The sequence below is a fragment of the Balaenoptera physalus genome (assembly GCF_965194825.1).
Source record: "Balaenoptera physalus genome assembly, chromosome: 13".
Classification (NCBI taxonomy): domain Eukaryota; kingdom Metazoa; phylum Chordata; class Mammalia; order Artiodactyla; family Balaenopteridae; genus Balaenoptera; species Balaenoptera physalus.
In genome coordinates this window covers 4,645,747-4,667,937 of record NC_138892.1, presented here as the reverse complement: position 1 = coordinate 4,667,937, position 22,191 = coordinate 4,645,747, and the positions used below count along the sequence as shown (strand labels likewise).

General features: G+C 43.3%; 1 protein-coding gene across 3 annotated transcripts; it reads left to right on the top strand.

The window, feature by feature from the left end:
• Positions 1 to 788: 788 nt before the first annotated feature.
• On the top strand, positions 789 to 20,420 carry NUP50 (nucleoporin 50). 3 transcript variants are annotated; one of them, XM_082420936.1, is made up of 8 exons: positions 789 to 1,122; positions 4,984 to 5,062; positions 6,797 to 6,880; positions 10,374 to 10,560; positions 11,586 to 12,251; positions 14,039 to 14,120; positions 15,756 to 15,874; positions 16,886 to 20,420. In XM_082420936.1, exons 2-8 carry the CDS (start codon positions 4,994 to 4,996, stop codon positions 17,086 to 17,088), a joined length of 1,410 nt encoding a protein of 469 aa, XP_082277062.1. In that variant the 5' UTR covers positions 789 to 1,122; positions 4,984 to 4,993; the 3' UTR covers positions 17,089 to 20,420. The 3 variants fall into 3 exon arrangements, with proteins under 3 accessions (XP_082277062.1, XP_082277063.1, XP_082277064.1); XM_082420937.1 differs by lacking the exon at positions 6,797 to 6,880 and having other exon boundaries at positions 791 to 1,122; XM_082420938.1 differs by lacking the exon at positions 11,586 to 12,251 and having other exon boundaries at positions 807 to 1,122.
• The last annotated feature ends 1,771 nt before the right edge of the window (positions 20,421 to 22,191 follow it).

The window sequence follows — 22,191 nt, the reverse complement described above, 5'->3', positions numbered from 1 at the left end:
AAGTTGAACCGCTTTGTACAGCTTAATCTATTACTGTACGTGGTATTTGAGACGCTATACTGTAGTACTCAAAAACACACGAACACAAATCCTGACACTGGACACATGTATTAGTCCCACAGTTTAAAAATGTGTTTGCAGACTTCATCTTCGTTGATCCTGACTAGGTGTGCAAATGGCAAGTTACTTGGCCTCTAGGGGACCCACCGCGGAAAGCAAATACAAGGTGGCCGTGGAACGGCGGACGGGTCCGGTTTTCTCATCCACGCCCGCGGCCGTCCCTCCCGGCTCCGCAATCCCAGGCCTTCCGAGCATCCGCAGCCGGCGCGTCGCGGGCCCCCGGCGCCGAGGTCCCGACGTGACGCTACCCGAATTCACTCACGTCTCTGGGAGTCACGGCCTATCTCTCCTCAGCCCTCCAGCACCATACACGGCCACCACGAGCACCGGCCACGCTGCCTGACTGACCCCGCTCTCCCGGGCGCCTCGCGACTCCCAGCCGCGCCCACCACCAGCAGCGACCGGCGCACGGACGTCTCAAACGCTTACGGCCGCCGACACGTGACCAACGCGCGCTAACCCCGGGCTGCCGGCGCCGATTGCCCTAGAGGCCGGCGCGTGGAGTGCGCGCATGCGCGCGCATATGCGTGAGCAGGGAGAGCTCCGGCGGCCGCTTCAAAGCAGTTGGGCGCATGCGCCGCGTGACGCCCCGCTGCCGCCGTAGGGGGAGCTGCAAACCAAGGCTCCGGCGCACTTGCGTAGTAGCTGGACGCGGGCGTTTCTTTCCTCCCTTTTTTTCGAATTGGTCGTGAGGGGTAGATTCGAGTTACAAAATGGCGGCGTGGCGCGTGTGGGCCGCCGTTCTCCCAAAGGTCTCCTCCTGAACGGACGATTCTCCCCCTCACTGCCCAACGCAGAGAGACGAGGTCCCCGAGGGACATGGTGTTTGAGACTCAGGGCTTGCCGACCACCGAATCCTTCGAGTTTCTCAGCGCACCGGAAGCGACCGGGCGCCGCTTCAGACCCGAGCGCCGCGGCCGCGACCTCGCACCTGCCCGCCGCTACGCACCCGGGCTTCGCCGCACCCACAACCTAGCGAGGGCCGCGGCTGCCGCCGGCGAGGTGAGAGGCGGGCGGGCGGGCGGGCGACGCGGTAGGGGCGGGGGCCGAGCGCGGAAGCCGGGGTGCGGGGCCCGGGTCTGGGAGGAGGAAGCCGGGCTCCGGGTGCGGGACCCGGGCCTGGAATGGGGACCCTGGGAGGAAGGAGCGGGGTGCGGGGCCCCGGCTGGAGAGCGGGTAATGGGCGAGCCGGGGTGGGGCGCGGTGTCAGCAGCGACGCAGTAGGGCGTGTTTGTGAAGCCGGGCTCGGGGCCGGCCTGTCGGGGCTGCGGTGTCCGACTTGGGTAAGGCCCGCCCGGGCGCGGGGCCCCTGCGGCCCTGGCGGAGGCCGGAGCTGGAGCGGGCAGGGACCGTCCTGGCGAGGCCCCCTCGGTTTATTTCCTAGCGGTTCCTCTCGGTATTCGTCTCTTTCTTTTCGTTCTTTCCACCACCTCCTTGGTCTGGTTTCATTTTCTTATTGCAGTCTCAGGCCACTGATCACTCGTTAGGCTGTCCGATTAAGAAGCAGTGTTAGAGATTTCGCTTTTCCCTAGCGTTTCAGTCTCCGGGTTCCGGCCCCATGTTCCCTTTTTCCTCCGGGCATCACACCATCGAGTATGTTCAAATCTGTTTCCGTCTTAAAACTGATGTGAACTGAAGGTAGGGCAGCACCAGGTGGTAGAGATCGCATACCTCACTATGTCGGGCACAAATAAAGTTTTCTCCAATTACCAAAAGTTTCGAGTTGCTATCACAAGGTGTGCTTCATACCTAGTAATCATTTTATGATTTGGTGCCTTTTAAACCACAAGCCCACTTGTTTTTTAAGTTCTTAGTAATAGCACAGAAGACTCTAGGTGCCAGGCCTTGTGCTAAGTACTTTACAGGGATTTTTTTTCCTTTTTTTCTTCTGGCATAAAAAGAAAATAATTGTCTGAAGTATCATGCTTTGAAATAAAATATGGATTTGGTAACGTATTTTTTAAAGCCAGACTCATAATTCAAGTTAATTCTCTTTTTTTCCACACTACAGCTTTTAAGTTAGGGAGGAGAAGTAGTATTTTGTAGCCTTTGCTTCTAACGAAACTTGTTCCTTTAATAATATTTATTGAGTCCTTCCTGTGTTCCAGGCATTGTTCTAAACTAAGCTTTTTGTGTATCTCATTTAAATTTCACAACATCTCCGTGTTCTACAAATGAAGAAACTGAGGCACAAAAATTAAATAATTTGCCCAAGGTCTCCAGCAACAAAATGGCAAAACTGGATTCTAGCATTTTGTAGTATTTTCTCAAATACTTCATGCCCCAGATCTCTGATTCTGCAACAGCCGGACCATCAGCCATTGGGGGGGCCGGGGGGCAGTGGATTTGAGGTACATGAGTGAGTGAAACAAAGATACCCGCCCTCTGGTTAGTCACTGATGGGATAAATATGGTGGAACAGGAAGCAGCTACATTAAGTTAGGTTGTTTCAGTATGCCAGTTGTCTCTTCAGTTATGGGTACGAGTTAGTGTTAGTGTTACAACTTTAACACTTATCACAGGTTTTGCACTTTCAGCTCCACCCCTTTTTGCCAGTTAATCTTAATACCTGTTAAGTTATTATGTTAATAGTTGATAGCAAAAAATGACTGTTTCAGATTCTCCCCTCTTCTGCCCTCTGGTGGAGGTGCTAGTTACTGAGTAGGAAAATGGCCCAGAAGAATCCACACAGAGACCTGGCCTCTGAACAGTTCAAGTTTAGTAAGGATTTATGTGTAAGGGTACCTTGTTTGTTTTCTGGACGACAAAGATTAATAGCAAAACTTGACCAAGTGTTTGGGAGGGAGGCATTAAAAAAGAGGATTTGTAGGTAATGAATGAAAATTACGTAAATTCTCATTTATGTTTTAGAATCTGGGACTTTAAAACCATTTATTCTGTAATCACAAAAAAGCACTTGTAAAAGAAAAATTGAGAGATTATTAGAAGAGTATTAAAAGCTGAAAAGCCCTATGTGATCACCCTACCGGGGGTCAGATTTTGGAGGACTTTGGAATGCCAGCATTGGAATTTTATTTTATAGATACTAACGTGCAGTGGGTGATGTGTAAGTTTGTATCTTAATGACCAGGAGGTTCTAGAAACTTACTCTGGTGGGTTGTGGTGTTGAGGGCAAATGAGACTGGGGAAGGACTATAGGAAGGAAGCTAGGCTGGTTTTCAGGAACCCTGGCTAGTGTTCCAAACTAATCGATACATTCCTGGGCAAGGTAAGTAGCAGAGGAAATGGAGGTTTTTGGTCCATTTAACTGGTAAGTTAGGGAAGAATCCAACACAACACTCGCAGTGGAGCTCTCCATTGATTGTTTCTGTTTTTAATAGCAGAGGATATATGATCTTAGGATCACAAAATAAATTGGAAATTTTAAGGGATGGATACAAGTACCCACCTTGAATAAGTGCTCGTAGAGATAATACCGTCAATCCCCAGACTCTTAATCCTCCCCGTAACATCATGGTTTTTGAGGAGTTGAACTGATGGCTTTTTTTGTTTTATAAATTTGTTTTATTTTTATTTTTGGCTGCGTTGGGTCTTTTTTGCTGCGCGCAGGCTTTCTCTAGTTGCGGCGAGCTGGGGCTACTCTTCGTTGCGGTGCGCGGGCTTCTCGTTGCGGTGGCTCCTCTTGTTGCGGAGCACGGGCTCTAGGCGTGTGGACTTCAGTAGTTGTGGCACGTGGACTCAGTAGTTGTGGCTTGCGGGCTCTAGAGCGCAGATTCAGTAGTTGTGGCGCATAAGCTTGGTTGCTCCGTGGCATGTGGGATCTTCCCAGACCAGGGCTCGAACCTGTGTCTCCTGCATTGGCAGGTGGATTCTTAACCACTGCGCCACCGGGGAAGCCCTGATGGCTTATTTTTGAAGAGTTAAAAATTCTAGGAATGTTAACACATCCATATTAATCATGTTTTGAACTTTTAAATGATGTCCTAGCTTAGAAATATGCAATTTGGGGTAATTAAATGTTCAGTCATGGGAAATAGATTACTCTCAACTTGTCTGTAGCCTAAAGATGAATAGAGATCTTCCTCAACATGTGTTGGGGTTACGTCACAATAAACCCATGATAAGATGAAAATACTGTAAGTCGAAAATGCATTTAATATACCTACCCTACCGAACATAGCTCAGCCTACCTTAAATGTGCTTAGAACACTTACATTAGCCTACAGTTGGGCAAAATCATCTAACACAAAGACTATTTTATAGTAGTGTTGAATATCTCATGTAATTTATTGAATAGTGTACTGAAAATGAAAAACAGAATGGCTGTATGGGTACAGAATGGTTGTTAAGTACATCGATTGTGATAGCTTGGCTGGCTGACTGGAAGCTGTGGCTTGCTGCCGCTGGCCAGCATCACAAGAGAATATCACACCGCCTATTGTTAGCCTGAGAAAAGATCAAAATCTGAAAGAAGGTTTCTACTCAATGCATATTGCTTTCACACCATTGTAAACTTGAAAACTTGCAAGGCGAACCATTGTAAGTCAGGGACCATCTGTACTCATGTTGGGAAGGTATTTCCAATACCTTATTCAAATTCTTAACTAAGGTTGTACTTTACCGTATCATCCTTAAGAGAATTTTAAATATTAAAAATGTCTTGCCTGTAGCAAGACTGTGTGTAAGTATAAGTTGCATGGAATGCCTCCTCCAGTAATCTTTATTGGATTCGTGACACTAGGAGCCTCACAGTGTTACAGAGTTCTCATTAAAGCAGTGCCCACCGGTATCAGGAATGTTTTTATCTCATTTCATGCTAGAGTGAATTTTTTAAATTCTTTGTAAGAGTTAAATCATATTCTAGAAAAGTAAACTTATTACTTCTAACCTTTTTGCTTTTAGGTTCGAAAAAATGGCCAAAAGAATTGCCGAGAAGGAATTGACGGATAGGAATTGGGATCAAGAAGATGAAGCAGAAGAGGTAAAAAATAATTTCCCTAAGAATGATTTCCTCTACTTCCAAATTTAAATTCATTTTGGGATTCCTCATGAAGATTCTGATAAAATTAAAAGGCCTTTTTAAGAACATCCGGAACTGGAAATAGTATGGTTTCTTATGATCTGTACTTAGTCTAGAAATTGATTACATTTGGGTGTGCTTTTCCATTAACAACTATTCGCTAAGTACTCTGCTCCTTTGTAGAAGCACCTTCCTCCTGAATTTCATGTAGCGTTTCATTGGCGCATTCTGAGCCCGTGGTTTTAGTCCAGATTGAAGGGTGAGTGAATGATCTAGTCATGAACTGAGCAGGGTGCCAGCACTCAGACTTGAAGAGTGGTTCACCACCACTGTCTTAGTCTGCCACGCTCACAGTTTTAGATTTTAGAAGACTGAGGTCGCCTCCCTTACTGTAATGCTTCTTGGAGGCTCATTTTATTTCATATTCTGAAGACACTCCCCACCCCCCAACAACTGCGTTAATAGGAATAGAGTTTAGATGGCCTAGTTTCTTTCCTAACCAAATAAAAATGGTCTTCCCTGAGGAAATCTTTTAATTTTTATCTTACAAAGAATAGAACACAGCTGCATTTCTAAAGTGCCTCATCAGCAGTTTGATACTCCCAGGCCAGTTCACTAAGGAAATCTGCACCAAGTTAGTAGAAGTGTGCTAGGTTAAAAAATAGACGTATATTATAAAGAGTCTGCAAAAGTGTTTCCAAGATAATTCTTAAGACTGCTGTTTCCCTTCTTTCTCAATCTGTTTTCTAATATTAATATTTTTTCCTTTACAAATATGTGTACTGGTATGTTTGGGGAAACCAAAATCACAAGTATGGGCTTTTAAAAGAGCTTTTAACAATTCTGACTGACTTCGTACTTTTTAAGCAAGTCTTTGGTAACTTTAGTTCTTTCCAGGTTTTAGGCACAGTTACATTCTGGGCCTGCCATATAATGATTTGTTTTGACATTAAAATACTTCAGGAATGAAAGGACTTCCATTTGGACAGATTCTAATGAAATGAGTGTAGAAGGACATTACATTTAATTTGGGTCAGGTGTAGCCAAATGGTCCCTTCTGTGGGTGTAGCGATCTCTTTAAGTTTAGCATTATCTGAAATAAGTATAGATGAGAACTTTTTACAGAAAATATTTTATGCCATTCCTCCAGGGTAAAAAGAGGGGTTGAAGTAAAGCCAAAGATTTTCAGCAGGTTTCCAGCAGGTGACTTAGAGCCCCAGTCTCAGTGGTCTTCTGGATCATGGGCAAATGGGCAAAGCTCTTCTGTAAAATAATGTGTATTATGAACATAACATTTATTTTTGAAAACCATAGTTGTAAGAGATTAGATTTGGGCATCTGGGTAATGTCTTTGAATATGTTTGAAATATTCGAAGAATTGATCATGAACAGCTTTGCGCCAAAGTTTTGATGGTCTTAGTCTTCTTAGAACTTTGATGTATGCGCTCTTCTCTCTGAATTGTGATAAAGTCTGGATTTGTAGTTTCTGGAAGGTTTCTGATTTGCCTAACTAGCATTGGAATTCACAAGATAGATACTAGACGTAAACTTTAACTTAACGTGCCCGCTCCATAATTTGTGTTACTTAAAAACCAGAAGATATTGATCAGTTTGTCTGGTCTAGCTTTTTTGTTCAGCATTTTTATCTCCTTTTTGGCCTTATTTTGTTGCTGTTTAATTTGTACACTCCTGCAGGTGGGAACATTCTCCGTGGCCAGTGAGGAAGTCTTGAAGAATAGAGCCATAAAGAGAGCAAAGCGTAGAAATGTTGGATTTGAAGTGAGTGTTTTCTTACAGCTTCTGGTGTTAAACACTAACTTGATTTCTGAGCTATAGAATATTTCCACCTCTGGGAGCAGTCAGATCAATAAATGCTTTTTTTTTTTAATTATTGTCTTTTATGTAATCTATCAAGAATGTCTTTTTTTAAAAATACATATAATGGTTTTTCATTGTTAATTCATTATTGCAAGATATTGAGTATAATTCCCTGTGCTGTACAGTAATTCCTTGGTTGGTTATCTATTTAATATATAGTAGTGTTGTATATATGTTAATCCCAAACTCGTAATTTATCCCTCCCCCCACCTTTCCCCTTTGGTAACCATAAGTTTGTTTTCTATGTCTGTGAGTCATATTTCTGTTTTGTAAGGAAGTTCATTTGTATCATTTTTTTAGATTCCATATATAAGCGATATCATGATATTTGTCTTTCTCTGTCTGGCTCACTTCACTTACTATGATAATCTCTAGGTCCATCCATGTTGCTGCAAATGGCATTATTTCATTCTTTTTTATGGCTGAGTAACATTCCATTGTGTATATATATATAAATATATATATACTACATCTTTATCCAGTTATCTGTCAGTGGACATTAAGGTTGCTTCCTTGTCTTGACTCTTGTAAATAGTGCTGCAGTGAACATTAGGGTACAAGTATCTTTTCGAATTATATCAATAGTTTTGTCTGGATATGTGCCGAGGAGTGGGATTGTATGGTAGTTTTTAGTTTTTTTAAGCAACCTCCATACTGTTTGCCATAGTGGCTGCACAAATTTACATTCCTGCCAACAGTGTAGGAGGGTTCCTTTTTCTCCACACTCTCCAGCATTTATTACTTGTAGACTTTTTGATGGTGGCCGTTCTGACCGGCGTGAGGTGATACCTCATTGTATTGATAGTTTTGATTTGCATTTCTCTAATAATTAGCAATGTTGAACATTTTTTTATGTGCCTGTTGGCCATCTGTATGTCTTCTTTGGGGAAATGTCTGTTTAGATCTTATGCCCATTTTTTGATTGGGTTATTAATAAATGCTTTTTAAAATGCCTAGTGCACTTGTGAAAATCCTTGGTGTAGAACATGGGAGATAGAAAAAGATAATAAATATGAGATCTGGGACTTCCCTGGTGGCTCAGTGGTTAAGAATCCACCTGCCAGTGCAGGAGACACGGGTTCCAGCCCTGGTCCGGGAAGATCCCACATGCCACAGAGCAGCTAAGCCCGTGCGCCACAACTACCGAGCCTGCGCTCTAGAGCCCGCAAGCCACAACCACTGAGCCCGCGAGCCACAACTACTGAAACCCACACGCCTAGAGCCCGTGCTCCACAACAGGAGAAGCCACCACAATGAGAAGCCCGCACACTGCAACGAAGAGTAGCCCCCGCTTAACGCAATTAAGAGAAAGCCTGCGCACAGCAACGAAGACCCAACACAGCCAAAAATAAATTTATATTAAAGAAGAAAAAATAAATAAGTAAATAAGAGATCTGTACCTTAAAGGGAATTCATCCAATTGCAGAAATAAGATATAGATGTAGACAAATTTGAGTTGAGTGACAGTATGAAAAGGGAAAAGAGCATAGCAATAGGAAAGCAAGGGAAGTGGGTGTTGGAAGTAAGAAAGGAAAATGTAAGATATTCTCAAAGTGTTATCTGCTCGCTAGGATCGAGCTGTGGGTAGGCTGATACCTTTGAGAATAATAGAAGCGTTTCCCATTTTGTTTTTCCTTCTAGTGTAATATGGCATATTAAAATGTTTCATCCCTGTGTTCCAAAGGATGAAAGATGAGTCATAACTGGTGACCTGAAACCATGTGGTCAGTACGCAGCCATCACTCCATGTTTAATAACTCTTCCCCAGTGCAGTCCTCATCCCTCAAGTAAATTCCAGACCCGGGAGTGCTGTCTTGGTGACCTGGGCATCTGTTGTCAGGCAGGAGAGGCTGGTTTGAACATCTTGGGTGGCATCCTTGGAATAAACCTACAGAACTGCATGTTCTGTGGTGGCTCTGTTCAATTTTTCTTTATTCCAAGTTCTTTTCTGGCCTGATTTCATTCTTAAGACTGGTGACTGGCTGGATGTAGGTGTTGAGCCAAGTTATATTTGGTGGCTCTTTCATGAAGAAGATACCGGGGGGAGGGACAGCTTCATTAGGGAGGAGGTGATCGATTTTGTTTTAGAAATGTATTTCGGGACTTCCCTGACAGTCTGGTGGTTAAGACTCCGCCTCCCAATGCAGGGGGTGCAGGTTCGAGCCCTGGTCGGGGAACTAAGATCCCACACGCCTCCAGGTGTGGCCAAAAAAATAAATAAATTGTACATCTCTCTTTTTTTAACTTTTTATTTTATATTGGGGTATAGCGAATTAACAATATTGTGACAGTTTCAGGTGCTCTGCAAAGCGACTCACCCCATATCCATGTATCCATTCTTCCCCAAACTCTCCTGCCATCTGGGCTGCCATGCACATCTCTTAAAAAAAAAAAAAAAGAAGTATTTCAAGGGCCTGTGGTACATCCAAGTGGAGTTCTCTAGGAGACCACTAGGTGTACTGATTGGCCACTCAGAACAGGAAGTGGCGTGAGAGGTGGGTGCAGCTCTGAGAAATTTCCCCATCGAGGAGGTTGAAGCCAGGGGCGATGAGAAGAGGCCTAAGAGTGGGAGCTCATGATGAAGAACGAGATGCCTAGGGGAGACAGGCTCAAGGAGGGACGGGCCAGCTGCGGACAAGCGACAGTGAAGAGGCAGCAACAGTGTAGACCACAGCCCAGGGGCAGAGAGCAGCCTTAGAATTTCATAAGGCACGCCAAACGTTTCCAGAGCGTCTTGGGTTAGAGATGGGAGCGAGCTACCAACAGCAGGAAGGGTCTGCGAGAAAGACCTTGCTAAAGAAAGCAGAGGAGACCTTGGGAATAAAATGTTGCCTCTGGATTTCTCAACTAATGGAAAATCTAGAATTGGGACTCAGTCAACTTTGCAAGTTTCTGTATACTGAAAGCAGGCTGAAAGCAACAAAATTTTTCTTAGGAAATTATAAGTAGTGGGTAAAGTACTTTTAGTTAACCTCACTTGATGTTTCTACAATTTCCTTAGGCAAAGGGTCTTTGAGTAGTATATGAAAAATCTTTCATTTGGGGTTTAGTTGTGTTGAGAATGTGTTTTTAGTTACAGTTCTGTGCCTCGGTGGTGAGTCCATGAATTTATTTGAATTAGTCTTTTTAACCTTTTATATCCTAAATATATTTTTAAAAATTATTTCACTGTAAATGACATCTATCCTTCCTGTTTTAGGAAGGCAGCTTCAGATTGCAAAGCTGTCATGAGTAAAATCCATGTTCTGTTTCTGCTTGTGCTGGCAGTTTCCTTTAATGCTGGCTGCATAAGGAGTCTAGGTACTATTTAGCCAAGATAATGCTGTCATTCACTTGCTTATTTGGAGACAAAAAAGTAGAGTTATCTAATGTGTGCTCTTTCTTTATATTTCAGTCTGATAGTGGAGGGGCCTTTAAAGATTTTAAAGGCTTGGTTGTACCTTCTGGAGGAGGAGGGTTTTCTGGATTTGGTAATGGTGCTGGAGGGAAGCCTTTGGAAGGACTGTCAAACGGAAACAGCATAACTAGTGCCCCGCCCTTCTCCAGTGCAAGGACAGCAACCGAGACCAAGGCCACCTTCGGTGAGTAGGTTCTTCTACCCCGAGTCACATCTGTGTAAAGATGATCTTTGAAAAATAACTTTCAAAGACGTTTTTCTTGTACTTTTTCTGGGTCCTGAGGCTATATGAGCAAAAACAGGGTAATGGTGAAAGGGATGGAAATCAGGGAGCTTTTGGCTCTTACAGAGTAAGTGAGTAGACCACAGGCCAAAATAGACCTGGGTTCTGTTCTCAGTTCTGCCAGTTACCAGCTCTGTGTGACCTCGGTGCAATTCCTTAACCTTTGAGCCTCCAAATCTTCAACTGCGAAATGAGAATGACCTCAGAATCAACCTAAGGGTCAAAGGAGAAAAAGAAGCTCTTAGCAGACCCTCTGTAAAGGCCTCCCATCCCACCCCCTCATTCATTATACATGTACCAAGAATTTCCTGTGTGCCACATACCTTACTGTTCCCAGTCTAGATTTATTTTGCCCAGGACATGTTGATTGCCTAATCCTGTTTTGAGGGAATTGGTCAAGAAGTCTTGGGATTAACAACAGAGAATGGGAACATGGGTTAAAATCTTTGGTTCTTAGAAATGATCCTGACTTTGTTGGATTATACTTAGCTAGTTATTCTAAGAGTATATACTGTTTCATTTAAATTTGGCAGAATGTTTAGTGTGATTAAGATAAGTACTTTCTATTAAGATTTTAACTGCATTAATATGTGTTCCTCCTTACAACCTTGGGGAGTAAGTTTTATACTAACATAGTATTTTGACAGTTTTAGGTAAAAAAGCCATCCTTTTGAAGGAAAAGATTATTTTAAAATTATAGCGGTTTAATGCAAGCATGTAAAAAATAGATATATTCATATATATAATGTTTGATTTGATTTTTGTAATAACTAGTTTCCAAATACTATATGTGCACGTACTTCTTGAGCTGTCAAAAAATAGGATACAGTAAATGCACAAAATACGAAGACAGAGTGGTATGAAAATCAAGATGACTTAATTAAATCAGCTTCTGAATAAATTCTTAAAACTGTAATTTCCTGTAGGGTCTGTTGCTGTAAACGGCCCTACCTCCTTGGTCGATAAAAAGATTTCAAATCCCAAAACCAATGGCGACAGTCAGCAGCCTGCCTCCTCTGGCCTTACCTCCAGTGCCGCCCGCCACAGGAATGCCTATCATAAGCAGTTGGCGGCCTTGAACTGCTCTGTTCGGGATTGGATCGTGAAGCACGTGAATACAAACCCGCTCTGTGATCTGACACCTATCTTTAAAGACTATGAGAAATACTTAGCAAGCATCGAACAGCAACATGGGAACAGTGGCAGCAGTCATTCTGAAGGTGAAACCAACAAAATATCAGTTGAAACACAGCCTCCTTCCCTGTTTGGTTCAACAGAATTACAGCAAGAGTCAACATTTTTGTTTCATGGCAACAAAACTGAGGATACATCTGAAGAGAAGGTGGAGGCTGTGTCTGAAAAGAACAAGGACCCGTCACTAGGAGCAACAAGTGCCTCATTTAATTTCGGCAAGAAAATTGATAGTTCTGTTTTGGGCTCCTTAAACTCTGGCCCCTTGACTGGATTTTCATTTTCTTCTGGAAACTCCAGTTTATTTGGCAAAGATATTGCCCAGAGTAAACCAGTTTCTTCACCATTTTCCGCTAAAACGTTGGCGAGCCGAGCAGAAGGTGGCGGTAACGACTGCAAAGGTAAACACACAGTCAGCCCTGGAAGTCTTCTAGATCTGTGGGAGTTCTGGATTTGGTGGGAAAGGCGTAGCCTTGTGAACAAGGTGGACCTGGGTTCACGTCACAGCTCCATCATTTCCTCAACGTGCGTGTGATCCTGGACAGAGTTGATTAACTCCTTTGAGTCTGTCTCCTTATTCGTGAAATGGAGTAAGACCAATTTGGTAGGGTTATTTTAAGGATTAAGAATATAAAAATAATAATATAAAAACATCTGGCACAGTGACTTTGAAAATTATCAAATACTTGGCTTTCCATTAAAAAAAATTGTATTTTATTGAAAAATTCATGATGGACGTTCACTGAATTGTTTGTTTTTAAGAGATTTGCTTATAAATAAATTCACACGGCAAAACCATACTCTAAAAAAGGTAGACTTCATAGCTGTGGGGGAACAAATTGACAGTGTTTTCCCAAGAAGGGTCTGGATTGCAGCCACCTTTCTAGAAGTTTCTGTGGTGTGTTGTGTTAGTGCCCCAAACCAGGCCTTAATCCCAGCCCCTCCACTCCCTGTGTGGTTCTTAGCTCCCTGAAAAGAGGGGTTGTGTCATAATCCCTCTTCACCACATGGTGGTTGTGAACAAACCGTGTGTATGTAGGCTCTTACTTACAAGCAGTTAAAAGTACGTCTCTCAGGCATCAGCATATTGATCCTTGAGAAGGAAAACTGCAATTTGCCAGTGGGCAAAATACTATGTTTTAGATATTATGTATTATGTATAACTCTGCTTACGTGGCCTTGCCCTCATCACCTGTATCCTCAGGCAAGGGCCCTCCAGGGCAAAGCATAGAATAAAGAGTTCCCCCCTTCTTCTCTGCCCTAAATATGACAGAGGGAGAGTCTGTCATAGTCACAGGGACTCTGCTGCTTGTGGAAGTGATGTCGAGTTTGAATTAAGTCTCCATCTCAGCAGGATGCCCTCCATAAAGCACTTATTCCTTATCCTTATTCCTTATCACGTCTTATGCACAGGAAGACTTGGAGAGCTTGTTAAAATAACAGATGCCCGGGGCCCACGCTGGAGGGCCTAACTCAGGAGTGCCTTCTTAAAATCGAAATGAGCTTGTGACCTGAATTGTTTGAGCGCCAGAATTGTTTTTCTTAGTCGCTAGTCAGTTTTATGCAGTTGCTTTCTCCTTAAGGGGATTGTAATTTGTGTCCAGCAGTGACTTAGCTCTCCCCTGAGGTTGAGGCACTGGAGTGAAGGGAAGTGCTGTTGGACTCAGCCGGGAGGGTGCCCGTGGTGCCAGCATGTCCAGGGGCGTGGCGGCCCAGACAGAGCTTAAGTTGCTTACAGTTGGCTTTGGACTAATTTCTCTGACAACTTGTCCTGTGAAGTTGTTATTTTCTCCATCGTCTTTGGTCATTGCTCTCATTGGTTATTCCTTGGTGTGATGCAGCTACAGTCACAGGAGCATTCGGGGATGAAAGTGTTGGAAGCCCATCTGAGATTTTTACTTCCCAGTGGGTAATCTGAGTACATGTGAGTGTTGACTGACTGTTTTCCTGTGTGAGTTTGCCTGTTCACTGAATACAAGCACAGACACTTTGATTCAAAGGCTTTCTGCAAAAATCCAGTGAGTGCCTCCTTATCCCCACCCCAGCACGATTAGATTGTGTTTCAGTTTCTGTATCAGCTTACATGGAATTTTTAGGTTGGGCGGGGGAGTAGGTAACTAACTTCTTTTGTCACATTTTCAAGCTCTTGATTTGAATCTTACTGAATTAGTGTCGTTTTTTATAAAAGGTGGAGATGAAGAAGAGAATGATGAGCCACCCAAAGTAGTAGTTACTGAAGTAAAAGAAGAAGATGCTTTTTACTCCAAAAAGTAAGTAATAGTCACGGGAATTCCACTTTTCAAAGACGTGGAAAGAGGCTTCTGGCTGGAGAGCGCAGGTGACATTGTCCCTGCAGAACTGACTGGGCATCCCATCCTGGGGTCAGGCTGTGCCCATTCTTTGAATTGGAACAAGGAAGAATTCTTGGCCTGTTTATTTAAAAATAATCTGAGTCTAAAAATTTCCTGCTGGGCGTATCCTACTCTTTTCTGTTAATTTAGCTCTTTTCTGCTTTTCAGGTGCTTTAGAGACAGTCTTTTCTTTTTGATCTTCCTGCCCCAGTCTCCTCTCATCATTCTCTCCCTTTTTCTCCTTTCTTCTCTTCCCCTCCTCCTTCCCCTACAAAGACAGTCACCTAGTCACTGATTTGAGGTTTGGTTTTACTTCTGCCCTTAAATTAGGTGGCATCTCGGATTCCTTCCTAGAGACACGTTAACCTTCGTGGATTTTCTCACAGCCAAAAAGTTCTCCATAGCAGCCATTCCTTCCCGTTAAGGATGTGTAAATACTTTATCTTTCCCTCGATGAGAGCGGGTTTGGGGGTTTTGGTTTTTGTTTGTTTGTCTAATGAGAGCTGCTGATTTCAGAAGAGGGCTGAAGAGAAATTTTGAATTATCTCTCAATGAAATTAGTGCTTTTTAACAAAGATATTTACTGAAAAACATTTGTGCCCTTTTAGAAGCTTCCCTGGATGTGTTTTTCTAATACAAACATTTCAGATTTAAGTCAGCAATTTTCATAGTGTGTGAATCACCAAATCCTGTGGGATTCCCAAATGTTGTTTATTTTTGAGAACTTTTAAAAGAGACCAGCAATTCCTTTTGCCTGTTTTAAAATTTAATTACACAGATGATGTAAAGGAATGACCCTGACTTAAGATTTTTTTCTTTTTTTTTTGGCCACACCACACGGCTTGTGGTTTCTTAGTTCCCCAACCAGGGATTGAACCTGGGCCACAGCAGTGAAAGCACCAAGTCCTAACCACTGGACCGCCAGGGAATTCCCAAGATTTTTTTCTAATCAGAGTAAATCAAAGGAACAGGCAGTAGTTTTGATTTGTTAATAACCTAAGGAGATGTGTGACAGGAGGCTGGGGAGACATTTGACAGCATTATTTTAGGCCTTGCTTAAGCACGTTTTCCAGACTTATTTCAACATCTTAGGACATCAAAAATTGAAGGAGTCCTGCAGAGAATTCAAAAATAAGAAATAGGAAAAGGGGGGGTGGGGTGGGCGTGGCAGAGTGTTTGTTCTGTATTTGTTCCTCTTCTTTAAGGACCAGGTCAGTTTTTTTGAGCTCAGGGCTGAAGGAGCACGTCAGGGAGGTGTGGGATGCTAGGCTGTGATTTTGACTGACTTTTGAGAAAAGATGGTTTTAGAAGCGTTGTTAAAGAGTTGTGTAGGGCCCACTGTATAATAGAGAAAAATATGGAGGGACTCCAGCCTGTCTCACCAGATTCTCTTATCTGCCTGTGTCCAGACCTGATCTGGGTCAATAGAAGGCTCTTCCTAAGCTTCCTCTTTAATAACAGACTTCCACACAAGTGTGAACAGGGGCTGTTAGAAAACTGTGTGACTGTCGTGATTTGTCATTGTCTGATCGTACCTATTATTTTTCTCTGTAGGTGTAAACTATTTTACAAGAAAGACAATGAATTTAAAGAGAAGGGTGTAGGCACTCTGCATTTAAAACCTACAGCTAATCAGAAGACTCAGCTTTTAGTGCGGGCAGACACCAATTTAGGTGGGTATCTTTTTTTTCAGGTGGTACAAAATAATCATAATCACATAGTATGTAAAAGCCCTTTGCTTTGCTGATTTAGTCATTGAGATTTTTAAGTATATTAATGTGTTCTTTGGAACGAAATAGAGTTTGTTCAGGCCACATTCATCCTGTACTTACTGATTATAGATTTAGTCGAGTACCAGGGTAGTAGTGTGTAAGAAAACCGGGATGTATTGAAAGCTATTGCCAAGAAGTAACCGAAATGGTTTTCATTTTCCTTCGTGCTAGGTATGTGACTAAGAAGCTACAGGTAAATCAGATGGTGTAGTAAACACTCAAGGGAAATTAACCATTTAAATGAATCCTTTTTATGTAGCAAATATTCATTAACTCGTTGCTGTCCACCCTTTACCCCACCCTCCAGCTTTATCCTTAAAACAGTCCTCTGAAAGGAAGAGGTAGTGGCTGGGCTCGGGGCGGGTCTAAGGGGAAGTGGTCGGTGGTGGCAGACTACACCAGACTGTGTCCTGGAAAGAAACTTCTGTGTGGCTTCTTTCCTGTGGACTTGACTAATTTGTAATACTATCATAGCAACCTCACTCCCACCCTGTGAGCGGTGCTGGCCTCTGACAGAGCCATTTCTCTGCTGACCATTCTCTGTCCGAATGACATAGTGAAGCCTCCACGTCGTGCCGGCGTGTTTTTTCTGCAGTGCAAGAAAGCACGGCGTGTTCTAAAGCGCTGCTGGTTTCGGGCTGCTGCCGTGGTTGTGGGAGACTTGGGGCAGGTGTGCAGAAGGCGGGTCCTCCTCAGGGAGGCCCAGTCCGCGTCCTGCCAGAGGCCCACGGTCCTCTCTCGGGGACACCGTGCTGGCGTCTGGCAGGGAACTGTGGCCGTCCTTAGGACATTCCGGTGGCTCCATTAAGTATAAGTTGCTCCGGCGTTTAATGTTTCGCCTGTTAGAGCTGTAGTTTCACGGAACTATGGTTTATATATTTTGATGCATTTTTTCCCTCTGTTTAAATGCAGGCAACATACTGCTCAATGTTCTCATTCCTCCCAACATGCCGTGTACTCGCACCGGGAGAAACAACGTGCTTATTGTCTGCGTCCCAAACCCACCCACTGATGAGAAGAACGCCACCACCCCGGTCACCATGTTGATTCGGGTCAAAACAAGCGAGGATGCGGATGAGCTGCACACGATTTTACAGGAGAAAAAGGATGCCTGAGCGCACTTCGGCGGAGCGGTTGTTGCCCATTGCTGCTCCCCCACCGCCCCTGAAACTTAGTCAGTTTTCTTCTCTTCCTGCTTTGACATTCTAGGACTTATAGATAACTTAAAACTTTTGTGAGGAAGATTAATATGGCCAATAAAACCTTTAACGTTAAGTGTCAAGAAACTATCCTCCCTTCTTAAGAACTGTCTAATGTGTGAAATACATTTGAAAGGAAATTTTTGGAAGATTTTTTATGTTCATTTATTAAACTAACCACAGGTGATTTCTTAATGGACTGAAATCAGGGTATCGATTAGATTTCCCAAAGGCTTTTCCGACCCAGGGGTTAGGGATCAGCTGCCACCACCGGCGCGGCCTTTTCGCGGCGGTGTGTCCAGAAGGGAGCTTGCCTGTAGCGGTCTTCTTTCTGGCGGGCTTGGCTGATGTGTGTCCCTGTGAACCGTGCTGCCGTGCTGTGGCGGAGGTGTTCCTGCTTTGCTTTATTGTGTTATTTTACAGCTGAAATGTGAGCACTGGATGTTTGCCTTCAGCTTTTTCTGTGTGGACGCTGACCTGTAACCCCATCGGCTGCTTTACTGTGACTCTGGAACTGCTGGTTCATTTTAATAGGAAATGAGTAGCTTGTTCTTTGGTTTTGTAGGTTTATTCATGAGGTGCTCTTACTTCTGTATTCCCTTAGAGACAAATGGGATGGGGGGGGATTGCCAGGAATGAGACTTAAAAGCACAAATTTGTAGTTTGTAGACCCTTATAGAAAAGAAAGGGTTAAACCATACAACAAAAGGAAGAGAATATGCTCTTGGTTATTTGTACCATGATGAACCCTATGGATCTAAAACCTAAACTTATTAAATCATAGGAGTTTTATTACACAGGAGCCATGGGAACTAACCAGGAAACATGCAATAAGGAAATGGAAGAGAAAATTATGTGTGTAAATGTTGCCTTTAACTTTTAGACAGCAGTGTAGTCTGCATTTGATACTGAAATTTCCATTTACTTTTTAAAAAGTAAGATATTCAGTATGTCCATTTGGAAGGGAGCCATGGGTATACACACGAATACCCACGTCACTTCTCCATAGCTGTCAGGTAACTAACACTAGCGTTCTTTGAAGACTCTGGTCATATGAACTAGAGGTAAAGTTTAATGTTCTAAATGTCCACTTTCATTCATTCCTCATGAATCACTTAATGCTGGTACCAGATGATCTTATTTAAAGGCTCAGGGTCCGTGCCTGAGGGCTCACACTCGTATATTCTGATCTTCAGTACATGCTGTCTCTGACTTTAAAAAAAGTCAAAATCAGTGTAGATAGTACAGCTGATTTTATTTAAAAAGAAAAAAAGCTTTAACTTTTAGATGTAAAGGAGGCAGGGAATCCATGTTGCGATGTGTCACTCTTAAGCACCTGAGGTCAGTCGCGCCAGAGTCTCAGGACGCTTGCGCTGCGGCTCGCATCTTTCTGGCTCCATTGGGAGGATTCGGCCCAGCGTGCGACTTAGTCCGTCCCGCCACTCGCAGAGGGAGGCGCTCGCTCTGTTGGGCTGGGGTGGCGTCAACCGGGTGTGGCGTGAGGTTGGGGGGAGGGGCGGTCACCTTGCTCGCTCTTTTTACAACTGGGAGTATTCATGAGGAGTTAAGTCAACAGGTGGTGGATGCTGTTAAGGTAACCCTGGCCCTGCCCTGTTGACCTTAGGGTTATCCAGCTGCTAACAGGCTGAGGAAATAAGGGGGACAAACCTCAGCACGTCACAGCTTAGCCGCGCGTGCTCCTGGGTCCTGCCAGAAAGTAAGGCGCTCAGACCTCTTTGGGGACTCTTCGTGCATCCTTCTGCTTGCTTTTGCATGCGATGTGGAATGATCACCAAAAATGGCATGAAAGTCATGATTGGATTAACTCTTCACACCCCCATCCACCCCCCACCCCTGGGTAAAGATAGTTTGTCTTGTTAAATTACTGGATATGTGTGGCTTTCTTTTTCCTAACATTCCCAACAAGTTCTTGCTAAGACTGTACTGTTAAAATGAAGATTACGGGGGGAGATGTGTCCACCGTAAGTCAAAATGTGATATTTTCTTAAAATCACTCTTACACTTTAGGAACTTGCCAGTCTCCACTTTAATTATGTATTAGTGTGAAAGAGCCTGATAAGCGTATGTGGATTTCACTGTAAACTCTTAAGTCCGTGTATTGTTACTGGGGGAGGGGCTCCTTGGCCCCTGGAGGGCTTGCCTTTTCATCCCCACTGTGTAACACCTCAGTTCTGCCCTGTGGGTTTAGATTTATTTTTAACAAATTATTAGAAATTAGGCTTTAAAATGTTTAACGTGGACTAAAATTGTTGTCTTTAGTTTGAGAATCTATAAAGAGTGTGTCATAAATGTGGCCTAAAGGGTGTATATATCTTTAATTCTAAATCAGATTGTGTTATCTCTTGACAAACACTGAGTATCCCAGTGGCCTTTTTGTTTTTAAACCGCTGTTCATTCATCTCCTCCTTCTGAGCATTCCCATTAAGCAAAAAATTGAATGTTATGTTGTCTTCATTGTTAGAATTACAGGCTAAAAATGCGTGTCGTTTTTAAAGTTTAGGTTGTGTTTTCCATGGAAGGACAGGTCTGTTTATGGACTGATTTTCCTTAAAAGGATTGTTTTACAGTTTCAATTCTAAATTGTATTTTTGATGTGCTGCATGCCAAAAAATATCTACCTGTTCTGGGGTAGAGCAAAAAAAACTAATATTCTACCTTACTGTTAGAGCTCAGAACAAGTTTTCACTGAGACAGCTTTTTTGGTTTTGTTTTAAAGGTAAACAAGTTGCTTGTTTTGAGCATTTGTCAGATACTCTTATATTTCAGAACAATCCAAATGTCAGCGCAGTGCATTTGAAGGCTTTGCAGATTTCCAGACGAAATGGCTTACTCCCAAACCCCTAGGATTCATTCTCATTCTGGAAGTGAGGACTTTTGAGTAGAAACTGATTTGTCCAGTAGGTGACCGTGAGGAACCTGTCAGAACTTTTCTTCCCACTCGGTGTTCTGAGCACAAGGCCTCTTGTGTGTCGGTGGCCAGTGGCAATGACGGGCCAGGCTGAGGGCGCTCCGTTTGATGCGGACGCAGCTGTGGCGGAGGCAGGAAACTTCTCAGCAATCAAATGGATAAATTGTTTGCTTTCTATTTTAAATCGGAAATCGTTTTCTAAAACTAAAATACTTGAATCGTCGGACAATGTAATCTCAGTTTGTATTAGTTTTTGAATGATTCCCATTGAGGAAGTGTATCAATCCATGCAATGTGAATAAATGGAAAGTAAACAGAATCACAGTGTTTGACACTCTTGTGTTCCTCTGTGCTGCGCCTGGCGTTAGTACAAGGCAAGCCAGCCGGCGGGGGAAGCGCCATGCAGAAGCAGTGCCCAGAAGCCTCCTCAGCAGCAGGAAGGTCGCTGGGAGGTGAGGAGAGACCCGGACCCTTTTATTATCAGACCCCTTGTGCCAGATGAGACCAATTCCAGACCGTTCAGGAATTTCTGTTGGATTCACGTTTTTACAAATTAGAATGGGAATAACATCTTTCGTTGGATAATGTGCACAGCATTGCGCTAGGGGCTTTTTTTATATATTCTCTTGTTTAGTGCTTGCAGCAAACCTTCCAGACAGGGGCTCCTGGGTGGGCTTTCCAAAGAAACTGGAGTTGAGGCAGGCGAGGTTTCTTCTACAAGTAAGTGGAGTTGGAATCTGTGTCCAGGAGGACATTTTATTTTTATTTTATTTTATTTTATTTTATTTTATTTTATTTTCAGGAGGACATTTTAAAACTAAGGATCAAAATGAAAGAAGAAATGTATTTTAAGTTTATGTTACTTTAAGTTTTTGGTGATTTAGAAAATCACAATTAAGGCATTAACAGATTACATTGTAATATAATTTTGAAAGTTTTAGAATAAGGTTCGTATCTTTAAAACGTTCCTGAGTTATTCAGCACTTAGCTGGTTTTTAAGAGGTGTCTCCTGGTAAAGAAAATATTATAAAGACTGAGTTACCCATCAAAATATTTTTCTTGAACTGACAACATCTGATGGAAACTGCTGAAGACACTAAGCGGGTAGGTACTGTGTAAAGAGGAGTGCATCTCCGCTGCGCCGGCCCTCGTTTAGTGCTCAGCTGAATGGCCGGGCTGGAGCAGTGGCTCTGCAGTGTGGTCCGTGGGAGCGGCAGCAGCGACACCCAGGGGCCTGTTAGAGATGCCAGCTCTGGGGCCCCACCCTACACCCACCCAACCAGATCCTCGGGCAGGGGCCCAGGCATGTGTTTTGGTTTTTATTGAGCTATAATTCACATACTATAGAATTTACCCTTGTAACGTGCACAGTTCAGCTGTTTTTACTATATTCTCAGAGTTGTGCAACCATCACCACTATCTATATCCAGAATATTTCATCACCAGCCATCTGGGTTTTAACAGGTGTTTCTGACACAAGTCAAATTTGAGAACCACTGGGCAACATCTGTGCTCCCTTATGACTTGTTTAAAGATAACCTATGAAACACCCTTTGGGCACATTATTCAGGAGGAAACAATGATTATCACAGTTGCCAGGAACTACGTCAGCCTTCGTACGTGTCTCCAACTTCACTGCATCTGGGAAGGTAGGTGGTGATTCTCCTTTACAGTTCACAGAACCCTAAGGAAGGAGATGCAGCTTGTCGAGGGGACAGAGCCACGCGGGCTCCCTCCACTGTGACCTGAAGGTGTGTATGTGCCCATTGAAGGACTAAGCTTCACTGGTTTCTGAAATTGGCTAAAATCTTTTTAACAAAATTGTTTATTTAAATTATAATCACTAAAGTCTACTAAAAACCATGGTATTTCAAACTGAGCAGTCTAATTGTTTTATTAAAGTCAGGTTCCACGATGAAAGACCCTTAACCCACAAATAGGAAAGAAGTATCTTGTTAATAAGCCTGTTGGCTTACGTGGAGGCCAAGTCAGGAGGGAATTTAATGTTGCTGTGGGCAAAAGCAAAGACATCTTTTGTTTGATCATCCCCAGAACAAATATTTTTCCTTCCTCATATGAATTTTCCAGCT

Coding starts and splice junctions, on each gene's coding strand:
- NUP50 (XM_082420936.1), top strand. CDS start 4,994: ATGGCCAAAAGAATTGCCGAGAAGGAATTGACGGATAGGAATTGGGAT. Junction 5,063..6,796: donor AAGAAGATGAAGCAGAAGAG/GTAAAAAATAAT, acceptor ACACTCCTGCAG/GTGGGAACATTCTCCGTGGC. Junction 14,121..15,755: donor GATGCTTTTTACTCCAAAAA/GTAAGTAATAGT, acceptor TTTTCTCTGTAG/GTGTAAACTATTTTACAAGA.